This window comes from Cetorhinus maximus, chromosome 6 (assembly GCF_964194155.1).
Source record: "Cetorhinus maximus chromosome 6, sCetMax3.hap1.1, whole genome shotgun sequence".
In the NCBI taxonomy this organism is placed as follows: Eukaryota; Metazoa; Chordata; class Chondrichthyes; order Lamniformes; family Cetorhinidae; genus Cetorhinus; species Cetorhinus maximus.
The window spans coordinates 95363385-95378880 of record NC_135884.1 but is presented as its reverse complement, the minus strand read 5'-3'; the positions used below and the strand labels follow the sequence as shown (position 1 = coordinate 95378880).

General features: G+C 43.0%; 1 protein-coding gene across 1 annotated transcript in view; it reads right to left on the bottom strand.

Moving 5' to 3' along the window:
• Window positions 1–15496, bottom strand: part of znrf1 (zinc and ring finger 1) — a 260146-nt gene that overhangs the window by 132292 nt on the left and 112358 nt on the right. Inside the window, exon 2 of the mRNA XM_078544110.1 lies at window positions 7191–7286. Coding sequence (XP_078400236.1) covers window positions 7191–7286 — 96 coding nt within the window. The remainder of the gene's footprint in view (window positions 1–7190; window positions 7287–15496) is intronic.

The window sequence follows — 15496 nt, the reverse complement described above, 5'->3', positions numbered from 1 at the left end:
AAGGGAGAAATATAAATTGGTTTAAGGTGGGTGGGGGGGAAGAGACACATTGAGGGTGTGGTGTGAGCAGATAATCAAAAGATGTCAGAGACAAAAGGGTCAAAGAGGTGTTGAAGGTGGTGGTCTTTGTCTGAGAAAAGTGCTAATTAAGAATGCAAGACAGGATATTCAAAGTACAGCTCTAGTGGGGGTGGGGTGGAAAGACTAAAGGTTTTAATTTTAGATTTAAAAATAATGGAAATAGGTGGGGAAAGAAGAATCTATATAAATTATTGAAAAAAAAGGCGGGTGGGGGGGGGAAAAGAAACGGGGTGGGGATGGGGGGAGGGGGGTTTAAGATCTAAAGTTGTTGAATTCAATATTCAGCCCAGAAGGCTGTAAAGTGCCTAGTCGGAAGATGAGGTGCTGTTCCTCCAGTTTGCGTTGGGCTTCACTGGAACAATGCAGCAAGCCAAGGACAGACATGTGGGCAAGAGAACAGGGTGGAGTGTTAAAATGGCAAGCGACAGGGAGGTTTGGGTCTTTCTTGCGGACAGACCGCAGGTGTTCCGCAAAACGGTCGCCCAGTTTGCGTTTGGTCTCTCCAATGTAGAGGAGACCGCATTGGGAGCAACGAATGCAGTAGACTAAGTTAGGGGAAATGCATTTCAACCCCCACTTATGGCACCTCCCCATGCCCACGCAGAAGATGCAACACCTGCCCCTTCACTTCCTCTCTCCTCACCGTCCAAGGGCCCAAACACTCCTTTCAAGTGAAGCAGCATTTCACTTGCATTTCCCCTAACTTAGTCTACTGCATTCGTTGCTCCCAATGCGGTCTCCTCTACATTGGAGAGACCAAACGCAAACTGGGCGACCGTTTTGCGGAACACCTGCGGTCTGTCCGCAAGAAAGACCCAAACCTCCCTGTCGCTTGCCATTTTAACACTCCACCCTGTTCTCTTGCCCACATGTCTGTCCTTGGCTTGCTGCATTGTTCCAGTGAAGCCCAACGCAAACTGGAGGAACAGCACCTCATCTTCCGACTAGGCACTTTACAGCCTTCTGGGCTGAATATTGAATTCAACAACTTTAGATCTTAAACCCCCCTCCCCCCATCCCCACCCCGTTTCTTTTCCCCCCCCACCCGCCTTTTTTTTCAATAATTTATATAGATTCTTCTTTCCCCACCTATTTCCATTATTTTTAAATCTAAAATTAAAACCTTTAGTCTTTCCACCCCACCCCCACTAGAGCTGTACTTTGAATATCCTGTCTTGCATTCTTAATTAGCACTTTTCTCAGACAAAGACCACCACCTTCAACACCTCTTTGACCCTTTTGTCTCTGACATCTTTTGATTATCTGCTCACACCACACCCTCAATGTGTCTCTTCCCCCCCACCCACCTTAAACCAATTTATATTTCTCCCTTGTTGAAACTATGCTTCAGTTCTGCTGAAGGGCCATGAGGGCTCGAAACGTTGACTGATTTCTTCTCCGCCGATGCTGCCAGACTTGCTGAGTTTTTCCAGGTAATTCTGTTTTTATTTTGTTTTGGATTTCCAGCATCCGCAGTAGCTTTTAGCTTTTTGTTTTTATCCACTCTATCCAGGCCTTTCAGTATTCTGTAAGTTTCAATCAAATCCCCCCTCATCCTTCTAAACTCCATCGAGTATAGACCCAGAATCCTCAAACGTTCCTCATATGTCAAGCCTTTCATTCCTGGGATCGTTCTCACGAACCTCCTCTGGACCCTCTCCAGGGCCAACACATCCTTCCTGAGATACGGGGACCAAAATGGCTCATAATATTCTAAATGTGGTCTGACCAGAGCCTTATAAAGCCTCAGCAGCACATCCCTATTTTTATATTCTAGTCCTCTCGAAATAAATGCCAACATTGCATTTGCCTTCCTAACTACCGCGTCAACCCGCAAGTTAACCTTAAGAGAATCCTGGACTAGGACTCACAAGTCCCTTTGCACTCCAGATTTCTGAATTCTCTCCCCATTTAGAAAATAGTCTATGCCTCTATTCTTCCTACCAAAGTGCATGACCTCACACTTCCCCACGTTGTATTCCATCTGCCACTTCTTTGCCCATTCTCCTAACCTGTCTAAATCCTTCTGCAGCCTCCCCGCCTCCTCAATACTACCTGTCCCTCCACCTTTCTTTGTATCATCTGCAAACTTAGACAGGATGCCCTCAGTTCCTTCATCTAGATCATTAATGTATAAAGTGAAAAGTTGTGGTCCCAACACTGACCCCTGCGGAACTCCACTAGTCACCGGCCGCCATCCTGAGAAGGACCCCCTTATCCCCACTCTCTGCCTCCTGCCAGACAGCCAATCTTCTATCCATGCTAGTACCTTGCCTCTAACACCATGGGCTTTTATCTTACTGAGCAGCCTCCTGTGCGGCACCTTGTCAAAGGCCTTCTGGAAGTCCAAGTAGATAACATCCATTGGCTCTCCTTTGTCTAACCTGCTCATTACCTCCTCAAAGAATTCTAACAGATGTGTCAGGCATGACCTCCCCTTGATGAAACCATGCTGACTTTGCCCTATTTTACCATGCACTTCCAAGTATTCTGAAATCTCATCTTTAATAATGGACTCTAAAATCTTACCAACGACTGAGGTCAGGCTAATTGGCCTGTAATTTCCTGTCTTTTGCCTAATTCTCTTCTTTTCCCTCACTCCTTTCTTAAACAGCGGGGTTACATTAGCGATTTTCCAATCCTCTGGGACCCTCCCTGACTCCAGTGATTCCTGAAAAATCACCACTAACACCTCCAGCTATCTCTTCAGCTATCTCCTTCAGAACTCTGGGGTGTAATCCATCTGGTCCAGGTGATTTATCCACCTTCAGACCTTTCAGTTTTCCCAGCACCGTCTCCTTGGTAATGACCACCATATTCACCTCTGACCCCCAACTCTCTTGAACTTTGGGGGTGTTATTCGTGTCTTCCACCGTGAAGACTGACGTAAAGTATCTATTCAGTTCCTTCGCCATTTCTTTGTTCCCCACTACTACTTCTCCAGCATCATTTTCCAGCGGCCCAATGTCCACTTTTGCCTCTCTCTTGCCCTTTATTTATCTAAAAAAACTCTTGCAATCTTCTTTTATATTACTGTCAAGTTTACCCTCATATTTAATCTTCTCCCTCCTTATTTCTTTTTTAGTTGTCCTCTGTTGGTCTTTGTAGGGTTCCCAATCCCCTGGTTTCCCACTGCTCTTCGCCGCATTGTATGCTTTCTCTTTAGCTTTTATGCTGTCTCTGACTTCCCTTGTCAGCCATGGTTGCCTCATCCTCCCTTTAGTATGCTTCTTCCTAGGGATGAATTTTTGCTGTGTCTCCCAAATTACTCCCAGAAACTCCTGCCATTGCTGTTCCACTGTCTTTCCTGCTGGGCTCATCTCCCAGTCAATTCTGGCCAGCTCCTCCCTCATGCCTCTGTAGTTGCCTTTATTCAACTGTAATACCGTTACATCTGATTCCAGCTTTTTCCTCTCAAATTGCAGGGTAAATTCTATCATATTATGGTCACTTCCTCCTAAAGGTTCCTTCACCTTAAGCTCCCTTATCAAATCTGCCTCATCACACATCACTAAATCTAGAATTGCCTGTTCCCTAGTGGGCTCCACCACAAGCTGCTCCAGCATTAGAGCTTTTAAACGAGGGATCATTTTAATGGTCTCCCTTTGAACCTTCCCCTCTATCAACAACCATGTGAGGGGACTGAACACAAAAGAGGGGAAATTAATAGAGGGGGAGATAGGATTAAAGAATGACTACTCTTCATAGTAAATTCTGTAAAAAGGGTAAGCCTTAAATGATCCTCAGGGATTAAGCTGTGTAACAGTGGAATTGTGATTCCACCCACTCTTGAGTGAAGGGACGCACTATTGCAGTCCTTAAACCATACTCTTGTCACCAGTGATTACCAAATACTGATATAACTAAGTTTAGAATTTTATCTGGAAGATAAAATTATGTAATCCAGTGTATTTATAGGTCTTCCATACATAGTACCAAAAGTGGCATCCATTGGTGATGGGAGATAAAGATCTGGGGTGCTGTTCAGAATGTCTCATGTACATAACAGGTGTGGGAAGAAATCCTCATTCCTCAGGTGACTATTGCATAATGCCAAGCTCAATGACAGTATCCCAACATGCTTTCTTCTTGTGAAAATTAAAGCTTACATATCATTGTAATGATAGGCTGCAATGGTAGGCTATCTACCAGCTCCTGCAGCTGTTACTTTGTGTCACTCTTCCATTGGTGTCTTCCCAGACACAGTTCCAACAGCTTACATTTATCCTTCAGCATGAGACATGGTCTCAACAAATGTAAACTATGGCACACCAGTCTTCAGCTCTATTGCACAAATACCTTACCATCACTACACTGGCAGTCTTAAGATGTCATTACTGCATCCAAGCAGGTCATTGTCTTTATGCCAGTGCTAGACAATATCCCTGCTATTCAATATCCTAAAATTCTCTTTGTACAGCATATTTCAAATGCATCTAGTCACTGCTTTCATTAGATTCCAAGCTCTCAGCAACTGCAGTATGTACATGAAGGTTCAATAATGTAGGAAGATTTCCTTTTCCATTTATAGGTTAATTAACATCACTGTTGAACACCATCAACTCATCTTAATGATCATATTTTACAACTCAAGCAGGTTTTCCTGTTATGAAGTGCCTGTTTCTGTACTGTAGAAATCAAGAACAGGTATTACTGAGTTTCCCATAGGCCAATAGGAAGTGCCTGTTTAGGATTCTCTGATTAATAAAGATGTGCTGTAATGTTCTACTGACAATAAAGTGGTTCAGGCTTGCAGAATTGACTTGATCTTCCATCTGTCTGCTCTTATACTTGCAAGATGCGTTTGATCAAATCTTAACTGGTGGTTTTGGACACTGGAAGTATTCTTTCTCAAAGAGCAGTAGAAATTGTTGCTTCTATAATGTACTGGAGAGGTTAAGATGCTCAAAGTTGTTGTCACAGAATCAAGTCTCAGATCTTGTCAATGCTCAAAGTGAGTCTTCTGTGGGTATTTGCTTCATTCATTTTAGAGTTTTTCATAGAAACACATTATAGCAGTAATTGCTTGCAACACAAACCATTATAACAACTGAAGGAAAATAGATTTCATCAGCATGCAAAATTCATGCACAAGCACGACTTCATTTATCAAACACCATGTAACAGTGAAAACCTCAATGCATCAAGGCTTTGAAATATCAACATTTTGGCAATTGGTCCACTCCCATCTGTTTGACAATCCCACTACATGTGTTGCTGAGAACTGACACGACATGCATTATAAATTGCGTAAATTCCAGATTATTTGCTAGTGCTAATGTGCTACTTTGCTCCCTCTATCTCCCTTGTCTAAACTTAGGGCAGAATTTTCTGCCTGTCGGGCAGGCGGGCCCGACCCAATCTCTGGTGAGCGGGGAGCTGATCCCCACCGGAGAAGCGGGCCCTGCCGCCATTTTACGTGGGCGGGCCAATTAAGGCCCACCCAGCATGACGTCCGGCGGGAAGCGCTATGCGCTTCCTGTGCGGGCGGGGGGGATTCCCCAAAAGCGAAGTGCAGCCTCAGAGAGATCGCTTACACTTTTAAAAATATGAAAAATAGGAAAAAGAAATTTCCTAACATGTCCCCCTCATGTAACAATGTCACATGAGACGGGACATGTTCATAATTAACATAATAACTTTATTAAAAATTTTAAAACCCTGCATGAAACCTCATCCCGTCCGTGAATGAGGTTTCATGTTTTATCTGTTTGCCGCCAACCTTAAGGTTGGACGGACAGGTACACTAAGTACTTTAATTGATCTGTCAATGGCCTCAATTGGCCATTGACAGGTCGGCGGGCCCGCAGCTGATTTTTCTGTGGGCCTGCCTTCCTGAAAATTTAAATGGGGCGGGACGAAGTCGGGGGTTCCGCCCGACGTCACCCCGCGTCATTTTCCATGTCGGCGAGCGGGCCCCACCCCCTGCTCGCTGACGGCAGAATTCTGCCCTTAGTTTCCAAAGATCAATGCCAGTAACGCAATTCTCAACACCAACCATCCAGGCTATATCTTCAACCAAACCAAGTTATTATCGCCCAAAACATGGCAAAGATTGATAAAGCAAGATTCAACCTGCCAATGTTCTGTAAGAGTTCAGGAGCTGGATCTATTTCTACCTATGCCAACGGATTTGTCAGCTTCAATTTGAGAGGTCTGGGGTCGGAGGGGGTGGGGGGGTGACCCACTGGCAGAGGAAAAATCTGTTGTGTGTGTTCTCTCATTGATGGGTTATTCCCTAGTAGAACAGCAAAATCAGCAACATAAATAGGAATAATGCTGATTCTTCCAATTACCTGTCTCTTGCATTGACAGGTTCTGTAAACTGACCTTGAGTTAGACAGCGGCCAACTGGAGTTTGACAGTAATGTGTGAAGTTGCCACAGAATTCACAGCAAACATTTGGATCAGTTTTATGCACAGAGTACAGATATATGGAGCAACCTGGAACAATGGGAGATAAGCAGGATCAGACCTGCAGCAAGTGGGTGGGGCCACAGCACTGCTTGCTATTGGGCTCCAATTGGTTAATGTAAAATTAAATTCAATTTTATCCTAGAGACACAGAACGTGTCTAGACTTCAATATATCAACATTCAATCTTAAAACATCACCATACTGCAAATTATAGTCCGTGTACTGCAGTATTATTTCATCATATTTAAAAATGGGACCACCCGTATTATCAAATTTTTTAGGTAATTATAACAATAATCTCCTTCCTCTAGAGAAATTCTTCCCTGATCTGCATTCTTGTCAAGTTATGAAGCGACCTGCTCCCTGTAGCCTCACCTATGCCACTCCAAACCCACTCCCAGGAGTTGCCTCTGGAAACCTCTAGAAACCCATCACCAGGGCTGGCAGCTTCTTTCAGATCTTCCCTTCCTCAAGAGCAAAAAAACACAATGCTTGCTCAGTCATTCCCACATCAGCAACCCACCAAGTAAGTGAAGGATCAAAATAACCCTTGATATATCATCCTCACTCGTTATTTGCAATGGGACATCTCAAAGCACTTCACGGGATAATGTGCTGTACTTTTACTGCCAAAACTCTTAAAAGAAACAGCAACACACATACTGCAAGCATAGAAGTAATTGGTACAGTACCGTTGTAGGAGAGTCGTGGTTTGCTGAGACACATGATAAAGTGCATCTCCATCTCGTCAGAAGCTACAGATTTGGAACAAATTGGGCACTTGAAACCTGAAAGGAAAAATAACATTTATCAATGTTTAAATTAAATGAGAAAAAAAGCAACTCAGTTTCCACTCAGAACTTTAGTGCTTCTGCTTCAGGAAGTGTTCTCTTAGATGTAGATAATGATTAAAATTTTAGAATGCCAAATACCAAGTTAAGCAAATGCAACAGGTAGTCTTCACTAATAATCCAGTTCAGTTTTAGTTTCCTTATCTTCCTTTAAACAGTTTATTCATTAAAAGATCACTCAATACATTTAACTTTTAAAGGTAATTTTTCTTTACCACTTACTTCAAGAAAATACTTCAGGATGGTGCTGGTTTAAATAATGGGTAATTAGAATAGAGACTCTGGAGCTTAAATTAACCAGGGTAGTGAGGAGTTTACTGAACTGTTTCAAGCATTCTTTTGGGGAGTGGGGCAGAAGAGGGAGTGCAATTCAAAAAGGTACTTGACTCAGGAAAGGTAGTTTTTTTATGGTTTATTGAATTTACGCAACTCTTTTTTAAAAAGTACAAATCTGACATTTATTACTAAACCTAAAAAAGAATATCCTAAGAGCATATTTATAATTTACATTTCTTCTATCTTCAGAATATCTGAATTCACTCCAACTACAGATAATTTAGGATGGCAAAGTAAACCGACCAACCCAGGAAGCCAAATCCTCACTTCACAGTCAAGACATTCACAATCTGCATAATCTCTAATGCTTCAAACAACCAAACTATAAAAAGCTTTCTATTGAATTGCTCACCATCTTGTTAGTCCTTAGACAAATAGCCAATTCATAAAAATGTGACTCTCAAACATGGGGTGATGATCAACATGTTACAGCATTTGGCAATCTAGTTTTGTGCTATTAATTATGCATGCAGAAGTATAAATTAGGCTATTTAGGACAAATCGACGTTTATAACAAAGCAATTAGAAATACTTTAATTTAAAATAATGAGACTTAACAGGATTCATATTTCAGACTTATGTTAAAACAGTTCACATTTGAAAATTATAATTAAACATTAAATTTTCCATATAATTAAAAACCACACCTCATGCAATTATTCAATTTAAAATACTGCTAAAAATAAAACAATAATTAGCAGTTTTTAATAAACAATTTATATTAATAATCCTTGATGCTTTCGAAGTACTGAATGGGTGCAGAGTGCATAAAATTACCAAAAATTCCAAACTAAAGAAACATTCTTTGCGTCTGTACAGATTACTCCGGTTAATTTGAAGTTAATTTTCAAATTTATAAGATTTCAAGTCTCCAGTAATTGGAAATAAACAATGCAAATTACATAAGAAAGTGCAAATTTAATGCTGAAAATATATGAATAATTAAAATTAAGTATCAATTAAGATAGGGAGTACACTCGCGGACTGCAATTCTGGACCAGGAGAGCAGTTGATCACTGTCCTACTGCACCCATGATTCCATTGTTGTGACAGCTGGCATGGTGTCCAAGGGCCAAGTTGAATCACAATCCTGAGCACTGCCACCCACAATCATTGGAGCAGTGCAGGCGAACCCTGTGTTGCGGCTGCGCATGTGCCCAGCTGGAGCCTGTGTCCTGAAGCATCTTTCCTCCTTGCTGCCAGCTACTGTGCATCAGTGGCTGCTTTCATAGTTAGGGGAAAGGAAATGAAGGCAGGGGGATGTGTGGAGGTGGGCGAGAGAGGAGAGAGAGAGGAGAGAGAGAGAGGAGAGAGAGAAGAGCGAGAGAGAAGAGAGACCAGAGAGAAAGAGAGAGAGACAAGAGCGAGAGAGAGAGAGAGAGAGAGAGAGACAGAGAGGGACAAGAGCGAGAGCGAGCGAGACCAGAGCGAGAGACAGAGCGAGAGACAGAGCGAGACCAGAGCGAGAGACAGAGCGAGAGACAGAGCGAGAGACAGAGCGAGACCAGAGCGAGAGACAGAGCGAGACCAGAGCGAGAGACAGAGCGAGACCAGAGCGAGAGACAGAGCGAGACCAGAGCGAGAGACAGAGCGAGACCAGAGCGAGAGACAGAGTGAGACCAGAGCGAGAGACAGAGCGAGACCAGAGCGAGAGACAGAGCGAGACCAGAGCGAGAGACAGAGCGAGACCAGAGCGAGAGACAGAGCGAGACCAGAGCGAGAGACAGAGCGAGACCAGAGCGAGAGACAGAGCGAGACCAGAGCGAGAGACGGAGCGAGACCAGAGCGAGAGACTGAGCGAGACCAGAGCGAGAGACAGAGCGAGACCAGAGCGAGAGACAGAGCGAGACCAGAGCGAGAGACAGAGAGAGACCAAAGCGAGAGACAGAGAGAGACCAGAGCGAGAGACAGAGAGAGACCAGAGCGAGAGCAAGCGAGAGACAGAGAGAGACCAGAGCGAGAGCGAGCGAGAGACAGAGAGAGACCAGAGCGAGAGCGAGCGAGAGACCAGAGCGAGAGCGAGAGAGAGACCAGAGCGAGAGAGATCAGAGCGAGAGCGAAAGAGAGACCAGAGCGAGAGAGAGAGAGAGAGACCAGAGCGAGAGCGAGCGAGAGACAGAGAGAGACCAGAGCGAGAGCGAGCGAGAGACCAGAGCGAGAGCGAGAGAGAGACCAGAGCGAGAGCGAGAGAGAGACCAGAGCGAGAGAGATCAGAGCGAGAGCGAAAGAGAGACCAGAGCGAGAGAGAGAGAGAGACCAGAGCGAGAGAGAGACCAGAGCGAGAGAGAGACCAGAGCGAGAGAGAGACCAGAGCGAGAGTGAGAGAGAGACCAAAGCGAGCGAGAGAGAGAGGGAGGGAGAGAGACCAGAGAGAGGGAGACAGGCCAGAGGGAGAGGGCGAGACCAGAGGGAGAGAGGGAGACCAGGGGGAGGGAGAGAGAGAGAGAGAGAGAGAGAGAGACCAGAGAGGGAGACGGGAGACGAGAGAGAGATCATCTTTATTATTCCATTGGTCTGCTGGCTGGTCTCTCAATCTCAACCCTCCATAAAAGTCAACTCATCAAAATCTCTTCTGTCTGAATCCTATCCCCCTGCTGCTTACACGTTTCTCTTACCGTCAAGGACCTATTGTGACTTCCAGTCCGATACCTTAAATTTAAAATTATGTTTAAATCCTTTCATGACCTCATCCCTCTCTAATACTGAGCATCTTCCAGTGTTTCAATGGGCTCCCAAACTCAGTTTGTCTCTCTCCGGCCACTTGTGCTTCTCCCATTCTTTTCCTCTCCATTGGCAGCTGTGCTTTAGCTGCCTGCATCTCAATATCTGAAATTCCCACCCCAGTGTCTTCCACTTCTTCACTACCCGGCTTTCAAGAGAAGGAAAGAGTGACAGGGAGCGAGGGACTGACTCTGAACATTGTGTACAGTTTCCACAGATTCACAGTACCATACAATAGATTTGGTAGTCTCAATAACTGGAATGTCATTGTGACTGCAATCCACACTGGGGCTGCAGTTACGTGGCGATTAGGTAAATGAGACACAGCTAAGGAGGCAATGCAGAGAAAGTGGTTGGCACTGGAGTCAATGGAGAACCAGGGAGTTTAGCAAGCTTCATTAGGTTACTGTAAGGGCACTGTCAGAGGTGATCCATAACGTAACCTGGCAACACTATGTACATTTCAAATATCCTAGCAACAATTCATGCACTTAGTTAAACTAGGTCATCACCACAAATAATCTCTGCTCTAAAGTACACATTGGCCATTTTCCTGAACCTTATTTATTCTAAATTATCTAATAGCAAAAGAAAGAGATCCAGACTATAAGCTCAGGCTCGTTATGAAACTCTGCAGGATTATGCACCTAGTTGAACAATTTAAAGGTGGTACTAGTATTTGGGAGCAAGCGATTTGCATGGTATTGTGAGCTTAGACCTAGACAATAGTTATTGTAAAATTCTTACTCTTTATTCATAAACCATACCACATAGGCATTGATGGAGGAGGAAGGGCAAGAGCTATTTTTAAGATAAAACTAGTTTTACAAGAGCCCTGGCAAACCATGAAGTTATTACCTTTGCCAGCTGCTGATTCTCCCTCAGCTGCTTATCTTAAGAAAAAGAATGCATCAAACATTACAAAAGGTTCACTTTCATTTGGAAGCACTCTGTAAACTATTAAAAAGCCTGTGGTGCTAATGGAGATTTTTACCTTCATAAATATTGCAAAAAGCATCACAAACGTTCTAACCAGAATACAAATGCTTTCCCCCCTCCCCCCGTCTTGTCAAAAGAGCGCAGATAACCCACCCAATATTGCTGAAACAAAAATGTAGATTGGAAAAATGATTCTCTGGAAAATAAGGCAGTTTCAGTATAACAGTACTGTTACCTTTATTACAGTAGTGCTTGATATTATAACTTTATAATTTTACAGCTACTATGGGTTGGATATCAACACATGTAATACAAATAAAAATTAGTTACACAACTGATAATGGCTTTGTAGCTTGGGACCATTTATTTTTTTGTCCCTTTCAATACAGAAGTCGCCTGTGGGTTGGGAAACCATCAGACAGTACCCTAAATTTCCACAACTTATTAGAAACAAAAGTTTTTACAAATGAACTCTTTTTGCAAAACTGATTTGAACATTCAAAACCCAGTTCAATCTGCATTCAACTGCATAGGCCCGTCTCCCTGAACTCTTCCAACACTTAATCTCCCTTTGTCCTTTCAAAACCCTTTTTAAAAACCAGCCTCTTGGACCAAACTTTGACTTATTCCCCCGAATCTCTGCTGCTTTGACTCTATGCCCATTTGTTTTTCTTCATGCCTCTGTAATGTGCCTTGGACATAAATATTCATCTACGTTAGAGTTGTTATATAAATGTACACTGCTGTCATTTTTATTATAATTTTTCATTAATAAAGCACTTTCAGTTTGTAAATAGTTACTGCACTGAAATTCAGCAGTTATTTTTCTTCTCACTTCATCAAAGGAGGACCCATGAGTGAAAACATTCAGTTCAGGATCTCTAAGTTACTGGTTACAAGTCACTGGGGAGTGTGGAAGAACATGAGATATCTCCTACTCTTCAGTTTTGCCACCATTATAGGTTCTCCCTTCCTCCTTAACTGGAGAGAGTGGGATTATGGGGCTACGGGTTTAACAACCAGTCACACAGATTGACAAAGCGAAGTAATATTGGTCCTATCAACTTTCAGCTTTCTTCCTCATCCCCTTCCGCAACCAGCTCCAAGATGCCCTGTTCTATCTTGCAACCTGGCAACCTGGATAATGAGCAGAAAAACCTGCCAATTGATAACCAGGCCATGAATTATAACATTGTAGGAATTAGAAAATGTCGCTACTTATTTTTAAACTATCAAAATCAGAGGTATTCTACTTAATTAAATTGATAAGAGGCTATGCTCCATACCTACATACTCTGTTACTTTTTATAAAGTTTCAGCTGCTTATCTGAACAATTCACTGTTACCATTTAAGGACACTATCCAAAGAGAACTAAATCAGATGTTTATTGGCAACAACTGTAGTCTAATAAAACAAAGAAAACTGAACACTGCTGGCTCTGCAAGCTGCAATTAATTGATCATTTACTAGGGTAAATATACTGTGCCAAATAAGAATGACATTTTGATAGGTTCAGTAGGCGCTATTAAAATGATAAATCGCTGGAAATTAAACGTAAGAACAAATTCTGTATTTTAAGTCACTCAATATCATTGCTAATGCATGTTTTTTCTACAGAACTCAGCCATCAAATGTGCATGAGAGAATTCCTTCCCTTAGCCACTCAGTTATAGAAACTGAGATAAAAGCAAACAACCCCCCCGCCCCCAACCCAGCTTATATTTCACCCCTTTCCTATTTTTACTTAGTTCTGTTGAAGGGTCATGAGGACTCGAAACGTCAACTGTGCTCTTCTCCGCCGATGCTGCCAGACCCGCTGAGTTTTTCCAGGTATTTCTGTTTCTGTATAGAAACTGAGCCTTTTTTTAAACCTTTCCTCGTACATCATCTCCATTACACTTGGAATCATTGTTACTCTACAATCTCTTGTTGGCTGGCATATCCTTTTGTAGTGTGGTGCTCCAAATAATGCACAGTGCTCTGAATGTGGTATAATCATGTTGTGCAGCCTCAGTAAACATTATTTGTTTTCTATTCCACTGCTGTAGCTTTACATCCCAGCATTTTGCTTTAAGTGCCTCACCACAATGACTAGACATTATTTGACTTCCTAAGATGTGTTCAAATGTACGAAGATTATTCAGCTCAAATTACCGACAAAATTCATATGGATGCTTCAAAGGGCAATTCTTACAATTTCAAAGTGCCTTTATTTCTCATTCCAGTCAAACAGGAGCTCACACAATCCCTTCAAAATATTCGTCTTTGACCTTGCTGCAGTAAGATTGAAGTATATGACAAAGGTTTATTCTGAACTTGCGATGGAGTTCCTTAGTTGATCAGATTGTTGCCTGGAAATTTGATTTTCTTTTGAAAAAAAAGGTTCCAGTGGGAAATGTCTCCAAGAACCAGTTACTGAATTCAATTCCCACCAGTGATATATTGCACAATAGAAAGCGGCTGCTAAAGTTCATAGTAAATGATTCACACATGAACCAACACTAAGAATAAATTCTGGTTGTTTGTAAACACTTGATAAGTTAATAACACACAGCAAACAAGCTGCAAGTCAGGAGCACAGAACTTTCCTGGAATTTCAATGCTTCTCTTGTGTTACACAAGCAGGATGGCTGCAAGATTTGGATTTTCAACACCAGGTACCAAAATAATGTTGGCAAATAGGAATGGAGCTTTTTATTGGAATGGTTTCTGTTCAGTTACTCTGCACAAGGATGATGTAAAAATTGTTAATGAAGAAGCAATCCTTCAGTAAGCATACAAGGGGGTTTCAAAGGGGAGGTTATTTTAAAACATCTATTCCATTTCCTCTGCACCTGGTCCCGTAAATCAGCCATCACTCCTACATTTCTGGAGTTAGGGCTGCCAGATTAGCTGCAGAAACCTCAAAAGTACTTGCACTGTATGAAAAAGCATGTGGTTTAAACAACAGATGCACCTGTCCCCTCTTCTGAAAAGTGCTTTTCAAAATTATGTGCGTGTGCAAATACTGGTACACTCGCAGAAACCTACTGTAAATATTCACTGTGAAGTCCTGTTTTAACCACTGAACAACAGTCTCAGGGAAACAGTGCACTGCAGAAGCATTGGACAGGATTTTTTTGGGGCGGCGATGACCCCGACTACAGGCCAGAAAACTGGGGACAGCCCCTGCCTTGGCCGTTTCTAGGAGCTCCAACCAGATTTTAAATTCTCGAGGGGGGCTCCCATCCCTTTAAAGGGATAGGGCGGAGGTGGTGGTGTAGCAACAATGTCACTGTTCTAGCAATCCAGAGGCTCAGGCTAATGCTCTGGGGACACGAGTTCAAATCCCAACACAGCAGCTGGTGGAATTTAAATTAAATTAATAAATCTGGGATATAAAGGTAGTCTCAGTAATGGTGACTATAAAATCACTGTCAATTGTCATAATGACCTATCTGGTTTACTAATGTGCTTTAGGGAAGGAAATCTGTCGTCCTTACCTGGCCCTACATATGACTCCAGACCCACAGCAATGTGGTTGACTCTGAACTGGCCTCTGAAACAGCCTAGCAAGCCACTCAGTTCTATCAAACTGCTACAGAAAAGTTGATAAGGAATCAAACTGGACAGACCACCCATCATCGACCCAGGCACCAGAAACAACAATGGCACACCCAGCCTTGTCAATCCTGCAAAGTCCTCCTTGCTAACATCTGAGGACTTGTGCCAAAATTGGGAGAGCTGTCTCACAGACCAGACAAGCAACAGCCTGACATAGTCACGCTCACAGAATCATACCTTACAGACTAGGTCCCAGACACTGCTCTAAAGCGCATTAGTAAACCAGATGGGTCATTATGACATTATAACATCCTGTCCCACCAGCAGGAAAGTCCCACCAGTGGTGCTGGCACAGCGGAATACAGTCAGGAGGGAGTTGCCCAGGAACCCTCAACATCAACTCTCAGCCCCATGAAATCTCATGACAACGGGTCAAACATGAGTAAGGAAACCTCCTGCTGGTTTCCGCCTGCTCAGCTGATGAATCAATAATCCTCTATGTTGAACACCACTTGGAGGAAGCACCAAGGATGGCAAAGGCAAACAGTGTACTCTGGGTGGGGGACTTCAATGTCCATCAGCGAGAGTGGCTCGGTAGCACCACTAC